Below are 15860 nucleotides of genomic sequence, written 5' to 3'. Positions count from 1 at the left end.
GCGAGTGCGACGACTCTTTGTTTAATGACAGAAGATATTTCGTCTTCCTCGTTCACTGCCAGACCCATTTGTTTTGCTTCCTTATCCAGTCTGGAGAAAACAGAACTAACGGCACGTGTGTTGAGGCCGATGATATCAATATCAGTCCTTGTCTCGTCCATCACAGTTCTTGGCCGGCAGTGATGTCAGCCTTCACTCTAACGAGAACATCAACCACCTACCCAATTAAGCGACCGGACATTCTAGGTGCATGCCCTCAAATCGTAATCCTTAATTTGTTTGCCGTGGTCGTCATCAGAAGGGGGGTCTCTCATCCGAGGCTTGTTGTTCTTTTTCATTGGGAGCGTTTATTTACGTGCGCATAGCCCCTTTCTTTAGCTCGCATTTCACACGGATGTTCTTTGGCTACCGAGAGGATACAAGTATATAAAAGAATCATTTCTGGCCAATCCTAAGTGAATGGCAATCAGAGAACTTTCCTCACTTGCGTGAACTTCTACACATGACTCCATCCTTGGTAAAAATTTTAATGTGTATTTTCGCGAAAAATCTTTAAAAACTTACTTTATAATACAAGCTTTACACACAGCCTTACAATATTAAAGCAATCAAACAATTTTAAGTATATCCACAGATGATCATACCGTCGTTAGCCGCAGTACAAGCGTTGCCAAGTCGATGCGAATACTATGTGCGAATACAAATGAGAAACAACAGATTGTATCTTAATACAGCCAAGTACAAAGCAGATACATACGCAGCATGACATTGATGTCATTGAAAACGAAAGCAATAATGCCGCATAGAGCTGCAATAAATACTGCAGACCCAACTGACAGGACACCCACCTACATATACATGTGTGTTGCAGTATCGCATACACAGCTTGCACCATTCTGATTGGTAGAACAACACTCTCATACGCAGAGATTGTCCATGTTCACTTCTTGTGATTCGTAAGTAAGAATGAGCGTTCACTTCGATGTTTCCGTTATGTTGTCACCGTTGGCAGGTTGGTTTATGTGGCATTCGTGTCTGTGTTATGCTGTCATGGCATTTAACTGTATTTACTATCGATTTGTGGTCAATCGCTGCCAAACGGGATTTGCAACACAAATGTGTTCGTAAGTTCGTGTCGTCCTTAAGTTGCTTAAGTACACAAAAGCTTAGCATTTTTAAGAGCCGATTATATTTTTCTGCTTTTATACCAGAATAAATATGGATTTTTTACTACCAGAAATCGCTTTATGATAAATTTTTGCTTGAAACTTTGATATAAGAAATATGTTAACAAATGAATTAGGCAGCGTCTTTTCGATTTAACCCGAGCTTTATGCCGGTCTCATTAAACACCATATTATACAAAGAGCAATCAGTCAAGGTGATCCATACAGTCGATTTTTTATTAAATAAAACTCATAGATTTAACAGAAAACATATTTTGTTTTCAACCATTGAAGGATATGAAGTCAGTAATATGGTTATAGCGGTTTCAGACATAACAACTGATTTCAGATGTCTACAGTTTCGATTATTTCATGAACCCTCAATCGGCGGCTTGATAAAACCAGATCATTGACTTTTGTTCATTGTTATCTTTTATTTAAATCATATTCGGAATAATGAGCTGGGCGAGGCGCACTAATGAGTGGCGTATCATAAATCATGGCAAAAGCTTTTCTTTGTAAATATTATGCAAATCATATTAAAAACTAATCAGTTTATAGTTACTTACTGAAATCAACACAATTTGTTTGTATGCATGAGCAGTCTGTATTTATAACAGCTTTGTGGAATATAAGTGATGTAGGTGTATTAATGCATCCGTTGACAACGATGACGAGTTAGTTATAGGCTTCGATGTGCAAAGTGACTTAATTAGTTTCATTAAAACACAAGCACGTCGTCTATCTCATATGCGGACAAGTGATTTGCACGTGTGTAAGGGATTGAAAAAGCCACACAACCAACTCGAAGGTTGCACTGACATTGAATCACTTGCTGACCACGTTTATTTATTGCTTAACACCATTAAATCCTAAGCGCTATTTACACGCACCTCAGCAAACCCAACCACACCACACATACTCCTGCTCACAAGCACTCACATACACAAGCATATTTAACTACGATAATGTTTACTCGTTTTCAATTAAAGGATATGTAAGCAAATGTTGGTAGTGGTTAATTAATATCAGCTGATTATCTATGTCGATAAGCCTTCACAGTTGAGCAAGTCTTACATCCAGCAAAACTAGTGCGCATCCCAAGCCACAAGGGGTCAACAGCGTAAAATAATTTCACACATTGTGTATGTGGTTAAAACTATAAGACTTTAATAAACAATAAATATATATTTTAAATATACCTAAGCGATAAACAATGAAAGTTTTCTTGTTAGCACTGGTAATGTCTCACCTTATCGCTGGTAGCGACTCGCATTTATACAATATAAAACTTAAATCTTTCACTAAGTTGAAGTAATTTTCGTAGAGCTGAATGTTTAATTAGAAAAGAGGTAATCTCACTCATTGGCCCTCGTACACATTCAGCGAAACGCCACTGAAAACAAGAAGCGAAAGAAGAGCTGAATTAATAACGACAGACTTTTTAGCGCTGTTTCTCTTCTTAGGCCAGAAATAATTTTAATTATTTGGGGAATCTCGAAATTTGTTTTAAACTCTAAGCTAACCACCATATAAACACGATTTGAAGTGAAGAAGTCTTCACACACACGAAACCTCTATCAACGCAGTGAAGGGCATTCCTTTTTAGAAGGTATTTAATTTAAAACGGGAAAATAATAAAATTTGATTATTCAGATTACTTTTACGAGCTACGAGTATATGAAAGCCTTATATTAGTTAACATTTTCAATAATAATAAAACAATTAAGAAGAAAATTAAGAATAAATAACCTATACGTTTCCAATAATTACTCATACGCTATGACAAACATCTGTCTTATTAAGAAAATAGACAGTCAATATTAGTAAAACTAGTTGAACTTTTACCAAATAAATTATATAAATTTACGAAATAGTTCAAATTCGTATTTTCTCCATGCTAGGTTATCCGTTGGTTTCGATTTCTCGTATATTAACAGATTATTGAGACATTTTTCGCTCGTTGTGTGAGATATGTGATATGTAGATCTGTGCAAATGTGATCTTAAATGAAATTAATTTTATAACCAAGTCTAAATCTTATCGGCCATTACACCACACTAACCTCAAATTTACTAAATGTAATAGTTCATATCTTTTCAACCAACTTACATCCGACTAATGGATCAGAGCGTTCTATTTACAGGTATTAATGTAGGAATCTCTTCCTGTTGAGCGGGAAGATTCTAAACTTATTTTCCTTTCACACGTTATAAAATATTTATTTATTTATGTTTGTGTTAAATATTTCCTTATCAAATAATATAATATTCCTAATATAATTAGGAATCCTGTTGAGTGAGAAGATGAGTTCTTATTCAATGCTTTATAAAAAGGGTTACAGTGATCGGATTTAGTTCCCCCTCCTTATTTGCGAAGAACTCGGACAGCCACTTTTTACAAGCCTCTTTTGAGTTCAACTTTACGCCAACAAGGGTGTTCGCCATGGACAGGAACAGTTGGTAATCATTTGGCGCTATGTTCAGGCTATATGGTGGAAAATGGGTCGAGTTCGTTCCGTTTCAGCAGCATATCGCTGGCATTAATTCAGTTCTGAAGGTTTTTTTGCGTCAAATCATTCGGCACCCAAACATCAAGCTTTTTTGTGTATCCAGCCTTCTGCAGATGGTTTGAAATGGTTTGGTGACTAACTCTCATCTTCTGGGCAATGTCACGAGATGCCACATGCCGGTCTAACTCGATATTTTCCATGATTTGATTGGTATTCGTCGTCACAGGACTTCCGCCGGCTGGCTTATCCGTGGTGTCGTTTTCACCCGCTCTGAATCGTCGAAATCATTCCTCCGTAGTTCGAAGTGATAGAGTACCATCCCCCAAAACACCACTAATCTCACCGAACGTTTCTCTAGCGGATTTGCCTTTAACGAAGGAAAGCTTTAAAATAGCGCGAGTTTCGGCGTTAGTCAACTTCATGTTTAGCCGTCTATAACTGTTGAACGCAATATCCGAACTAATCATACATAGCGTTGTTTTGTAGGTTACGTCAAGATCTTTCAAAGATGTATAGTATTGCCAGATTTGAGCTCTGTAGTGCTTTATACATAGCCGCGAAATTTAAAAGACAAAAAGGCGTAAGGGAGATATTTGACAACCTAATAAGTATATATAATTCGGAACCGTCAATATCAGAAAGCATATAGCTGCCATACACACCCTGAGGATCAAACTCAAATCCCTGTATAGAATTTCTTGTTATTTAATAAGGTAAACTAAAATACAGCCAAATTTTTAAATAGTAAACTACTACTATAACCAAAGTATATGTACTCTTATTCTCCCTTTACCTTTACTTTAACCATAATTTCTGGAACTTCTTGTATATTGCGCAATAATAATAAATAGTTTTTTTGGTCAATAAATTTCAGCTTATTGCCTTTAAAATTCAGTAATCAAGTTTCATACCTCATATTAAGATTTAAAGTTAATAAACCGTTGTAATTACAGAGGGATTTTAATCAGTATGCATCGCAGCTGTTGCCCGGATTAATTTAACTTAATTATTAATTTGTATGTAGTTGTATAAAACTTATCATAATGTATATTCACTTATTATATATGCACTGGTATGTAAATACATATTTATGTATTAATATAATATATATCACAGCGTGGAACAGAATTGTGAATGAGTTTAAGGACGAATGCTGCATATCATATCTAAAATTTTATACGAATATTAATAAGTCCACAATTTAAATAAAAGTATTAATTTTATTTATTTTATATGGCATGAAGTTTTTATAGAAAATTTTAAAAAATTAAATAAATAATAAAAGTAATAATTTAGTCATTCCATTATCTGCCAGGGAAACGCAAAGCCATTCTAACTCGGATAACAATGCTTTTTGAAAATGGCTTTTCTTTTTTATTCATGCCATCAGCTTATTCATTCGCTTTTATATTTGAATTTTAGTAATGTAATTCTTAATTTCAACTTGCATCAAACTTACTGTGGACTTATCATATTGTGAGTATTTGCTATATTACATGGCCATGAAATTCGAAACTATGGTAGAATTTGATTAAAAATAAGGAAATGATAAATTCGAAAATAAGGCCTTCAGGAAAATTACCTTTTCAGTAACAATATTTAATTGTACCTTAATTCCATTGATTGAAATTTATGTTTGGATCTCTACTATATGAGTATAATATATGTATGTATATGTAGTATATCAAAACTATCACCAAGATTGAAGAAAACTGAAAGAAAGTCCTTGTCTAGATGATAAGCAAGTCTTTTAACGCAAGTATACTGCGATAAAAGCTGAAATAATTCGAAATTAACTGCTACCTTCATGTTGCTGAACCCGAATCCGATATTGAGACGGCCCAGCTCACTAAGTTATGGACTAGATTCTCGTTTGCGCACCTGAAACTGTACGAAATCTTTTTGAAAATGTCTAAATCGACGCAGCTCGCGTTTAGGTTCATATTTTATAAGGCCTTCGAGGATGCCATTTGGCTGCTACAAACATCGTGGCAAACTTCATATATGGTACCATATTCAGGGTATTGGTTATATAACTGTGGTCATATTGGTAAAAATCTATTTACCGATTTCTTTATACCTAATATTTTTCATTGATTTAGGACCTTATTTTGATATTCGAAAGCAAACGTTGAATATCTCTTAAAGGTGTCCACCATGTTTAATTAAGATATTGCATTTCTGATTTTGTAGATACAAAAATATACTTGACAACTGTCGGATGAAAACAGAAAGAAATTCAAAATAAATTTTATTTTTTCTCTGTCTATAGTATAGGAATCTGAAATTAAATCGTATCTCAATTTTAGAATAAAATACTCCGTTCGAGAACAACTTTTATTAACCGTTGAGGTTTCGTAATACCTTCTATTCTTTACCTCTGGTAAAGGAGTTTAATGAGTCTTCATTTACAAAACTCGCAGAAGAATAATCTCTCTTTGCACTCTTATAATTTGTCAGTTAAGACCTGCAGACCTAGTAACTAATTGCAAGCCTGCGAAGCTGTTTCTGTGAAGGAAGGAAACATTATGAAATGTCATCAAATGCAATAACAAGAAACATAAACAGTAGACGGCTTTTTTAAATCTTTGATAAATAAAAAATTTTCATTCTTTTCGTGGAAAAGTAGATTTTGATAAAACCAGATTATATCGAACAAATGTGGTTTAATATATATATTTCGACTATAAACTTTTATTTAGGATTCAACGAAATAATGCATTATACTCAAACAGAAATTTTTACAAAGAAATTTTAGAAACTTTTTAACAATATTATTTGGTCTAGCTTAATTGACTTGATATAAAATATAAGTGCTTTAAAACACAATGTGTTATACCACATTATAGCCTTATACTACCCTTCCTATAAAGATGACAGATAAAAGGTCTCAACCATGTTGAACATGAAACACATCTTCTAAATGACTAAGATCGCGCTATTGCATTTTATGAAGCGAGTTCATTGTTATAATTAGTTAGTTGTCATGCCTATCATCATGTTGCTGAAGTGGTTATATGTTTGTACTTCCTTGCAACAACAAAAAAGAAATTTACATACATATTTATTTTTTGAAAAAAAAAAAAATCAACTGCCGCTTGTGTAGTCAGTCACACCTAAGGCATTACATGTAAAAAATAAAAAATGGCCACGCCAACAATATTCGTGTCTCTTTATGAAAGAGCCTGGAACGCAAGCTGCGTGTGGCAGGGTGTCGGTGGCGTGCGGCACAGTGCAGTGAAAAAATGTATGTCATTGTCATTTGTCTTAGTTACTTGGTGATTTTTTATTACTTTTATTTTTCAGCGTTTTTAATTAAAACGTAAGGTTTGTCAAGTCAGTCGTTTACTTTCTTTTTTTCATCTGTTTTCTGTGCTAAAGGCGTTGCTGTTCTCACATACATAAGTCGTGATTATTGTTAATTTAAAGCTTTAAGAGATTTAATGACATAAGATTTTAATGCATTCTCTATGCTTCGTGAAGTGCTGGGTGGAAGGACAATTCCATTGTCATAAAAGGAAACGTGATGAAAAGCATTGCAGCATGGTTTACGTAATGCAAAATGTAATGGCATAAATAAAAATAAGTGGAATTGAATGAATCTCACTTTAATTGAATGGATCTCATTTAAATTGAATGATAATATAAATGCACGGGATTTGTCTGTGTAATGGACTCGCAAAACACTTTTCTCAAAGCTTTTTACTTAATTTGCCCTTCGCAGCTGTTTCAACCCGTAAGAAATTAAGAAGTCTTTTGTATATTTATGACAACCAACCTGGTTACTCTAGATATTCTCAGCTTCCGAAATAATGTCTTAGCAAGTTAAATTTTTCGGATTTTGTACCAAAAGCTCAAGCCATTTCAGAAACTGAATTTAGGATTATGTTATGTCATTACGCCAATTCAGTTAGTCAAGTTTAGTTCTATTTCGATAACATCGGATTACACATAGGACACATAGGCTTGTCATGATATACTTTTCGCTTTCAGTTCCAAATTTCTTCTCTTCAATAGAAGTGAACTTCTATACTATATTTATATTGAGGAATGTATACTTATTTATATGTACCATCTATCATCCGAAACATCCATAAATCGAATCAGTCCTCTAAATCATCTTCTTCTTCTTTTACAAAATTTCGCTTCTCTGTCTTCATTTTTGGATCAATACATAGAACACCATCATTTAAGACCTGATTGTTTATTGGAGGGAAATTTTTTTAGACTTCTGAAAAACAAATCTTCCAGATTTGCTATTTTAATGCGACCTCTTGAATCATATCTCCTTAATTATATATCTTCCATATATAATCTTAAAGATATACATATATAATATGCACTTGTAGAAATAGAATATCCAGCTTCATACCTTTGCTTTCCTTTCTTCTTCGGTATCAAAATTTCATCTTTCTATCGCTTGTTTGAAGAAGACTGTATTCTAAGCATCGTTACACCTTTTCAGTAAAATATTTACAGACTTCTAAATAAAAAAAATGTCTACTCTTCTGTAATCTCTTAAAAGATATGTGTGTGTCACTTTAGGAGTTTAAGCACTTTCCTCTAATTATATGCAAAGAGTTTATGATGGTTGATTGACAAAGCATATTAATAATAACCTGCTCTATCAGTAGGAATTAAAGAAGCACACGAGCATGAAGCAGCCTCTTTTATTAGAAAAATAATGCAAAAGAAAACGAATCCAATATAATGATAACAAAAAAAGACGCTTTATAGCGCGCGTTTAATGAGCCGTTGACAATGTTTTAGGAGAAAATGAGCTCAGCAAGAGACAGAAACCGACGAAGTAGCACGACAGAGCGGGAGCTCGGTGATTTTAAGCCCACATTAGTACATATTGCAATTTTGTACTGACAAGCGCTGGCGAGTTCCAGCACTAACTATTAATATAATAATTATTAAAGTTTGGTCGTTGTTATTGTAGTAGTTTACTATGGAGATTGCTCACTTTCTGGCGATGTGTTAAGCTAACTTGCTGCTCAACGGCTTGCCACGAGTGGCGTCGACATACTTGTATTCTGCGTGCGTGTCTACATGTGTGCCTTTGTTCACTTGGCATTTTAATTTTTGGCTCACCACAACTCCCAAAAGACTCACATGAAAGGCGCAAATATTGCCAATGCCACCAGCACATTTCCGACAGCAACATCACTTGGCCAAGGGAATACTTTTCTTTCCCTTTCTTCATATTCCGCAGTTCACGCGTGCAACTAGTTGTGCGCTGGGCGTTTATAATGAGGAAAATAATTGGCAATATAAAATGCTATAAAAAAGTGACAGAAAAAAAGGTAATAAAGTGTAATAATGAAAATGGAATAAAGTGGCACGTTGGAGTTGCAAATATTGTAGATATATACAGTTTTAGGTCTAACTATAAAATAAGTGTATATCTACATAATAAACGCATACAATTTAATGTTTTTGCTAAGAATTTAGCTTTATAATAAAGATAAGGGTTTATCATTATGTTCCAAGATTATTTCAATCATTGGGCTAAGTAAATCAATATTCTTCTACATTTTATAGCAATTGGAGCCATATATCAGCAATAACGCATAATATTCTCTTCCAATTTTAATATTTCGGCCATATTTTTTCAACAAGCTATCATCCCTGCTTTCACACAAAATTGTGGCGAAAATCACCTCCGACATTGAGAACAGTAAACAGTAAAAGTCTGTCAACTGAGGAAATTTAAACTAAAATGAAAATAAAGTGGGAAAGTGAAAACGAAAGTGTGGTGAATGTCGAAAAAATTGCAAACTTATCCGTTTGCTGCTTGGCGGTGCATTAACGCCGCTTTGAGAGCAAACGCTTCGGCACTTACTTGCAAACATTTTTTTGAATTCGTTTTTCATATTCGTTTATCGCTCTCCACAGCAATCGTGCTATAGTACTTGAAAAATTGTTAAATGCTTCCGCTACAAGGATTTATCAAAAGCGACAACAGCAACAGCAACAGCAGTAAGAGCAGCGCAGCGTCAGCCGAAAGCAATGAAATATAAAATTATGTCAGTGAAAGATCGGAAATGAGGTATTTAGCGCAGAATATGTATATGTATATGGTTGCACATTCCGCGTTCATGGTTATGTTATTGAGTTCTATTATCTCACGGCTTGCAGAGGGTTTTTCAATAAGAACCTGTACGCCAATTTTCCGATGACCCGGCTCATAGAAGCGCCGTCGACATCGACCAGACGACGTGCCACGCAAATGAGTATCAGTCGACGGTGTTTACAGCGAATTTTGGTACAACATTTGAAGATGTTTCCGTACAAAGTCCAGACTGTGCATCAGCTGTTAGCTACTGACCGCCAATCGCGTCTAACATACGCTCAAGCCATCCTTAATCACCACCAAGATGGAGATTACTTTTCATCAAAAATAATCATGAGTGATGAGGCCCATTTCCATCTTAGCGGGTACGTAAATAAGCAAAATTTACGCTTCTGGGGCACTAAAATCCGCGTGTAACCCACGAAGGGCCATTACGCTCAAAGTCACTGTGTGGTGTACTGTTTTCGCTGGAGGAGTCATCGGACCTTTTTTCTTCGAAGACGTCGCGGGCCAAACGGTTAGTGTGAGTAGTGAGCGCTTCAGAGCAATGATTAGCAAGTTCTTTTGTGGAACATGTGGTTCCTACAGGACGGTGCAAAGGCACACAAAGCACGTGCCACAACCAATATGCTGAAGGGTACATTTCCCGGGCGCCTAATATCCCGTTTCGGCGATTTGCACTGGCGAGCAAGATCGCCTGATTTTACCGCTCCAGACTCCTTTTAATGGAGCTTTTTTAAGTCGCGGGCTTATGTCAACAAGCCTCAGACTCTTGCAGCTCTTAAGGACAATATCCGTCAAGAATGTGGGGACCTATCGCCGGAAGTTCTGGCCAAAGTGATGGATAATGCCATAAAAAGGGCTCAAATGACAATCAACTGTGGCGGCGGCCATTTACATGATATCATAATCTCGACTTGATGTAAAAAAAATTTAAAAGACCAAATAAAAATAATCCACAAGCAGAATCGAAGTTTTTCATTTTTTAAAAAAATTACAGGCAAAAAACATAATTTTTGCGCCACCTTGTGTAATATTATTGAATAAACCGTTGATAACTATTCGTTAAATTTTAGTTGATTTTTATTTCACTATTCAATAAATCGTGTGAATGTTTTATATTAAATATACCAGTGAGAGGTTCTCACACATGAATTCTCATTTATTTCGCCTTCGACAATGCACGCTGGTATTCCTCTATTTCGACGCCATCCCAATTGTATGATTTCGTGAAAAGGCTGTCAATAAATAATGCATATATGTATGTATGTATGTACTCATTTCTCATTAACAACATAAAATTGACTATTATTAAAATATTTGGATTTACTTTCACTTGGATAAGGTGTTCTTTCAATGAAGTAGTGGGTCACTCTGCCGTTAACTAATAAAAAAAATTGTCCCCTACAATTCTTCAATATAATTAAACCAAGGTCCACAGTAATAATGTAAAATAGTGTATACGCTGTTGTTAGAGCTCAAGATAACAACAATTACTGGTCGAAATTCAGTAGAGCTAAGATGCGGTTTTAATTGTTCTACTTGATTAATCAGTTGGGAGTTATGGAAACTGCGAAAATAGAACCCCGAGACCGATATCGAAATCGGTTTGCTCATCAACTTACGCCCAAGATCAAATTTCATATAAGCTTTGTATGCAAACCGGATCGACAACAATTTATTTCAGTGAAGCAGCTTTTTGTTTAGTTCTCGAAAAGTTTGCTTGGCAATTTTTTTACCTTGGAAAAAACTAAACACTCTGCTAGAAATTTTGTGTTTCCAATGGAATTATGGCTATGGAATCGTTGAAAATTCCACAGAAATATTTTGAAGAGTCTACTTTGTCACGAACACAAGTCTTTGAGTATGTGATATTAGTAAGAGTGAACCAGTAATTTACTTGGTTAGTTTGACTCACTAAAATAATTTTAATTTTAACTCAGAAGATTAAGTCTTAGACGTTAATACTACCTTTTATCTTAAATAACTTGATAGGTTCCTTATTATGAAACCATGATAATGTTGCAAAGAAAACTCGGTGCTTCAAGAAAGCCTTATTTGTTGTGGTTTATACTGCCAAAGCTGTGAGTCACTTCATTGAGGACGTTGCTTGATATAGGCTTTGAATGAACACCCTCTCCACTCATCTTTGGAGAAATTCTTGTTGTACTTGATTATATTATTTACTTACGTTGCACGCAATTGTTGCAATATCTCCATTTCTTTTTTGCTAAGTCCATTGTAATAAGCGGCTAGATTTATATCTAACAGCTTGCAAGTCTCCATACCGACCAAAAATGTGCTCGCACCGTCCAACTGCATAAATTGATACATAGCCAATTTACCAAGCTCAATATTGGCATCCTTACAAATCTTCGCCGCTTTGCTGCAAATCGCCTTCACATCATCAACAACGGGATGCCAGGGCTGTGGTCCGGCGTTGGTCAACAGACCTAATGCATGAGCGGACGCGCAAACAATGCCAATATTATGCTGTTGGAAAAAGTTCACATATCCCTTCAGTGTATCGTCTAGCAGCGTGTGACGCGAATATGAGAGTATGATCTGAGAATGTAAAAGTGTAAAATTATATAAAAAGTTTAAAAAATATAGAAAATGTTTATTACATCAACGCACGGCGCACGTTTTACGCACTCCTTAAGCACTTCCAGATTGTAACTGGTGATACCGATAAACCTTGCCTTGCCTTCCTTAACAATTTTTACCAGTTCAGGCAGACACTCGTTGACAATAACATCAAGATTTTTGGCAAAATCGATGTCATGAACCTGGAAAGAGTAGTAGTAGTAGTAGTAGTAGCGAAGTACTTCGTGTGTTAGACGGTCTCACAATTTCAGATCTTTAAATATACTATATACAGAATATTTTAGCAAATGTTGTGTTCTCAAATTTATATCTGATTATAAGAAAACTTTAGCGCTTTAAGTTGAATAAATTTGAAAAAGCAAAAGGGAGAAAAGTCCTAACAAAGCATCTAGCTTATCACCATATTCTTAGCACAGAACATAACTTAGAACCATTACTCACCTGTATAATGTCTACATATTCGATACCCAGTAATTTTAAGCTCTTCTCAACACTTTCTCGCGTCCTTTTGGCAGAGAAATCAAATCGCTTTACCAAATCCTTTTCATAGCGTCCAACTTTCGTGGCTATATAGTACGCCTGTCTTGGCACAGTTTTCAACGCCATACCCAATACCTCTTCGGCACGACCTTGACCGTAATACGGCGCTGTGTCAATGTAATTAATGCCAGCTTTTATAGCTTTGTGTATCATCGCTATTGCATCGTCCAAATCTAGTTCTCTGTATATATGTAGATAAATGTAATTACTATCGAAACAGAACCATAATAATAATAATATTTGTAACTGACTGGAGTATTTTTTTGAAAAGGCGAAGAACTCTGCACAAAATATTTGTGGAACGTTTTTCTTATATCATTCGTTCATTCCAAATTTGAAAATTACTTAAAAAGCTTATTTAAAAATTCGTATCTATTAAACTTTTTGAACATTGAGAATTTTGTAAGCTCCCAACCCTAAGAGCTTTCCTTAAAGTCACGTTAGTTTGGTCGCAACATTTTGCATCTTCAATGTCGGACCGGAAAGTTTCCGTGTAAGAAAATTGTATCCATATATGTACGTACGACCTCTAACAAGGTCATTCTAACTTTATATACAACTATTATAATAGATGAGGCTGTTGGAATATCTAAGAACAATATATTGATGCATTTGTAACCCTGCTTTGTAGTGGAGAGCCAAAAGCCACTATTGAGCTACGTGGACAAAACACTTCCACAAATTATTAACTTATCCGTTTAGCATTTAACAATCTCGTAATGTCAGCGCTTTTAACTACCAAGTCTAGATTGGCATAGACTTAATCGAAAAACGTCTTGATGTAAAAACTTACCCATATAAATCACTTAAAGTTGCTGTGCCTAATGAGACTTTCGACACCTGTAGTCCGGTGCGACCGAGTGTACGGTACTCCATACGTTTGGAAAGTTCTTCATCGTGTACGCCCTTGACGAATGTGTTTGGCAGCAGAGACATTTTTAAAAACTTTTCCACCGTGTAACTGCAAAGAATAAATATACATGAGTCTCATAATAACTGTATTGCAATGCTAAGAAAAATATTATTTATATAATTTTTTCCCCTCTCGCCATATGTGGATCAAGTTGCAAAAGTTTTGTTCAACTAACAGTTGCTTGCAACACCTAAACTAATTGATAGAGATATGGAATTGTAATACTATATATACCAAAGTGATCAGAATGACGTTATAAATTGATTTCCTGATGTCTATCTCTCGTCGGTCTGTCTGTCAGTGCAATCGATAATATGATCACTTTACTTATTTACAACCTTTGCGAAAGTCGAATTAATTGTTTAGGATTTTTAATGATTTTATTAGTGCAGATTTACTCACAAAATGGTTCACACGTCGTTAGAGTGTTCAGTGTAGCAATGAAATTAATTTCTTTGTTTGACCTCTTATATACTAGACCGGCATTGGGAAGTAAACAAACACTCAAGCAAGTGTAATCAGTAGAGAGATATAACCTCTTGAGAGATAATCATCGACTGCGGTGCTTAGGAACCTCACTCTCAAACAAAAGAGACATTGCTAAATCTAACTCTTCGTTACAACACGAAGAGAGTTGAGAGAAATGCTACAATACGTAAGAGCAATTATTATATTTGAGCATATAATATGTACATACATATGTATAATCAACACATTTGACTTTGCCAGTTTTTTACTATTTTTCAGCTCTAACAATAGAATAATAAAATGACAATATATACATATATGTATATCTATGTATGTATTTCAGCATTGATAAGAAGAGAGATTGCAACGGACTTACAGCGTTACTTTATATACTCTTGCGTCATGTGGCACAGGAGAGGATGAGTTTTTTTCTTAGCTGTTGTTTGTAATACCTGGAAATAAGAGAGATAGATAAATTCATGAATATACATATATCAAAATGATCAGGATGGCGAGACTAGTTGAATGCCGGGTTCGTCCGTCACCGTACATTTATATTAACCTTATTAAGAATATAAATCTTGCTATAAAAAAACTAAAAATCCTCCCTTCTCTAAGCCAGATGCCACATTTCTCCGTTTAGAGGATATCAACCAATCCAGACCTTGAGCTCCGTTTCATTAACAATTTATTTAAAGAGAATTCAGAGAATTTCACAATTATTCGCAATACATTTTGCACATGTTTGTGACAGGTTATACATACCTTTTGTGTTGTAGGTCATTTCAAATAATACATTTCCTTTCATAGTACTGTATATAAGATAAAAGGCATAGCTTTTTTCATGCTGACTTCAGTCTCAGCGAAAAAATCAATTTAAGAGTCAGCAACAGAAGCAAATATACGCATGAGAATTTTCTCATTGATTTTTGTGGCTCAAGACAGTGGTCGGCGCAAAAATGATAGCGACAATATTGCGGCATACGAGGCAACATACGGGGCTACACAGCTAATCTATCAACTTTGGCAGTAAATATTCACTAAAATGCCAACACATTTGTAAACTTTAGAAACAAACTATAGTATTTACTGATTTGTATTGAACAGAAAAGACTCTAACTTTGGCTGGATCCGATTTAAAAATTTATTCGGACAATGTAGCTTGGCCTTGGACATTAATCTACTATATAAAATTTTAAGAAGCTATCTTGTCATATAAAAAACTTTTTTATACAAAGGTTTAATTTCAATAAGTCAGTTTAAATGCAGTTAAGTCCTAGAGTGGCCCGATATCGGCGGTTATGTCAAATGAGCAGATTCTTGGCTCTCTCAAACTTGAGGGATCACTTCACATTGGCACAGACATAGAGACGGGCACCTAAGTCGACTCAACTCTTCATCTTCTTCTTCTTAATTGGCGTAGACACCGCTTACGCGATTATAGCCGAGTTAACAACAGCGCGCCAGTCGTTTCTTCTTTTCGCTGCGCGGCGCCAATTGGATATTCCAAGCGAAGCCAGGTCCTTCTCCACTTGGTCCTTCCAACGGAGTGGAGGTCTTCCTCTTCCTCTGCTT

At 35.3% G+C, this 15860-nt stretch overlaps 2 protein-coding genes across 5 annotated transcripts in view; one reads left to right on the top strand and one right to left on the bottom strand.

The window, feature by feature from the left end:
• Positions 1–15860, top strand: part of LOC120772373 (probable muscarinic acetylcholine receptor gar-1) — a 59329-nt gene that overhangs the window by 26834 nt on the left and 16635 nt on the right. The window lies entirely within an intron of this gene.
• On the bottom strand, positions 10813–14283 carry LOC120772387 (L-galactose dehydrogenase-like). Of its 3 annotated transcripts, none has more exons than XM_040100980.1 (6): positions 14220–14283; positions 13698–13865; positions 12806–13085; positions 12385–12546; positions 11949–12322; positions 10813–10995 (listed from the first exon to the last, which is right to left on the bottom strand). In XM_040100980.1, exons 2-6 carry the CDS (start codon positions 13838–13840, stop codon positions 10920–10922), a joined length of 1035 nt encoding a protein of 344 aa, XP_039956914.1. In that variant the 5' UTR covers positions 13841–13865; positions 14220–14283; the 3' UTR covers positions 10813–10919. The 3 variants fall into 3 exon arrangements, with proteins under 3 accessions (XP_039956914.1, XP_039956921.1, XP_039956930.1); XM_040100987.1 differs by lacking the exon at positions 14220–14283 and adding an exon at positions 14052–14202; XM_040100996.1 differs by lacking the exon at positions 14220–14283 and adding an exon at positions 13930–14007.

This window comes from Bactrocera tryoni, chromosome 1, assembly GCF_016617805.1.
Source record: "Bactrocera tryoni isolate S06 chromosome 1, CSIRO_BtryS06_freeze2, whole genome shotgun sequence".
NCBI classification, from domain to species: domain Eukaryota; kingdom Metazoa; phylum Arthropoda; class Insecta; order Diptera; family Tephritidae; genus Bactrocera; species Bactrocera tryoni.
Note: the sequence above shows the minus strand (reverse complement) of the source record. Positions and strands in the feature narration are given on the sequence as shown.

Coding starts and splice junctions, on each gene's coding strand:
- LOC120772387 (XM_040100980.1), bottom strand. CDS start 13,840: ATGTCTCTGCTGCCAAACACATTCGTCAAGGGCGTACACGATGAAGAA. Junction 12,323..12,384: donor AACGTGCGCCGTGCGTTGAT/GTAATAAACATT, acceptor TTACATTCTCAG/ATCATACTCTCATATTCGCG. Junction 10,996..11,948: donor TTGCAACAATTGCGTGCAAC/GTAAGTAAATAA, acceptor ATTTATTGACAG/CCTTTTCACGAAATCATACA.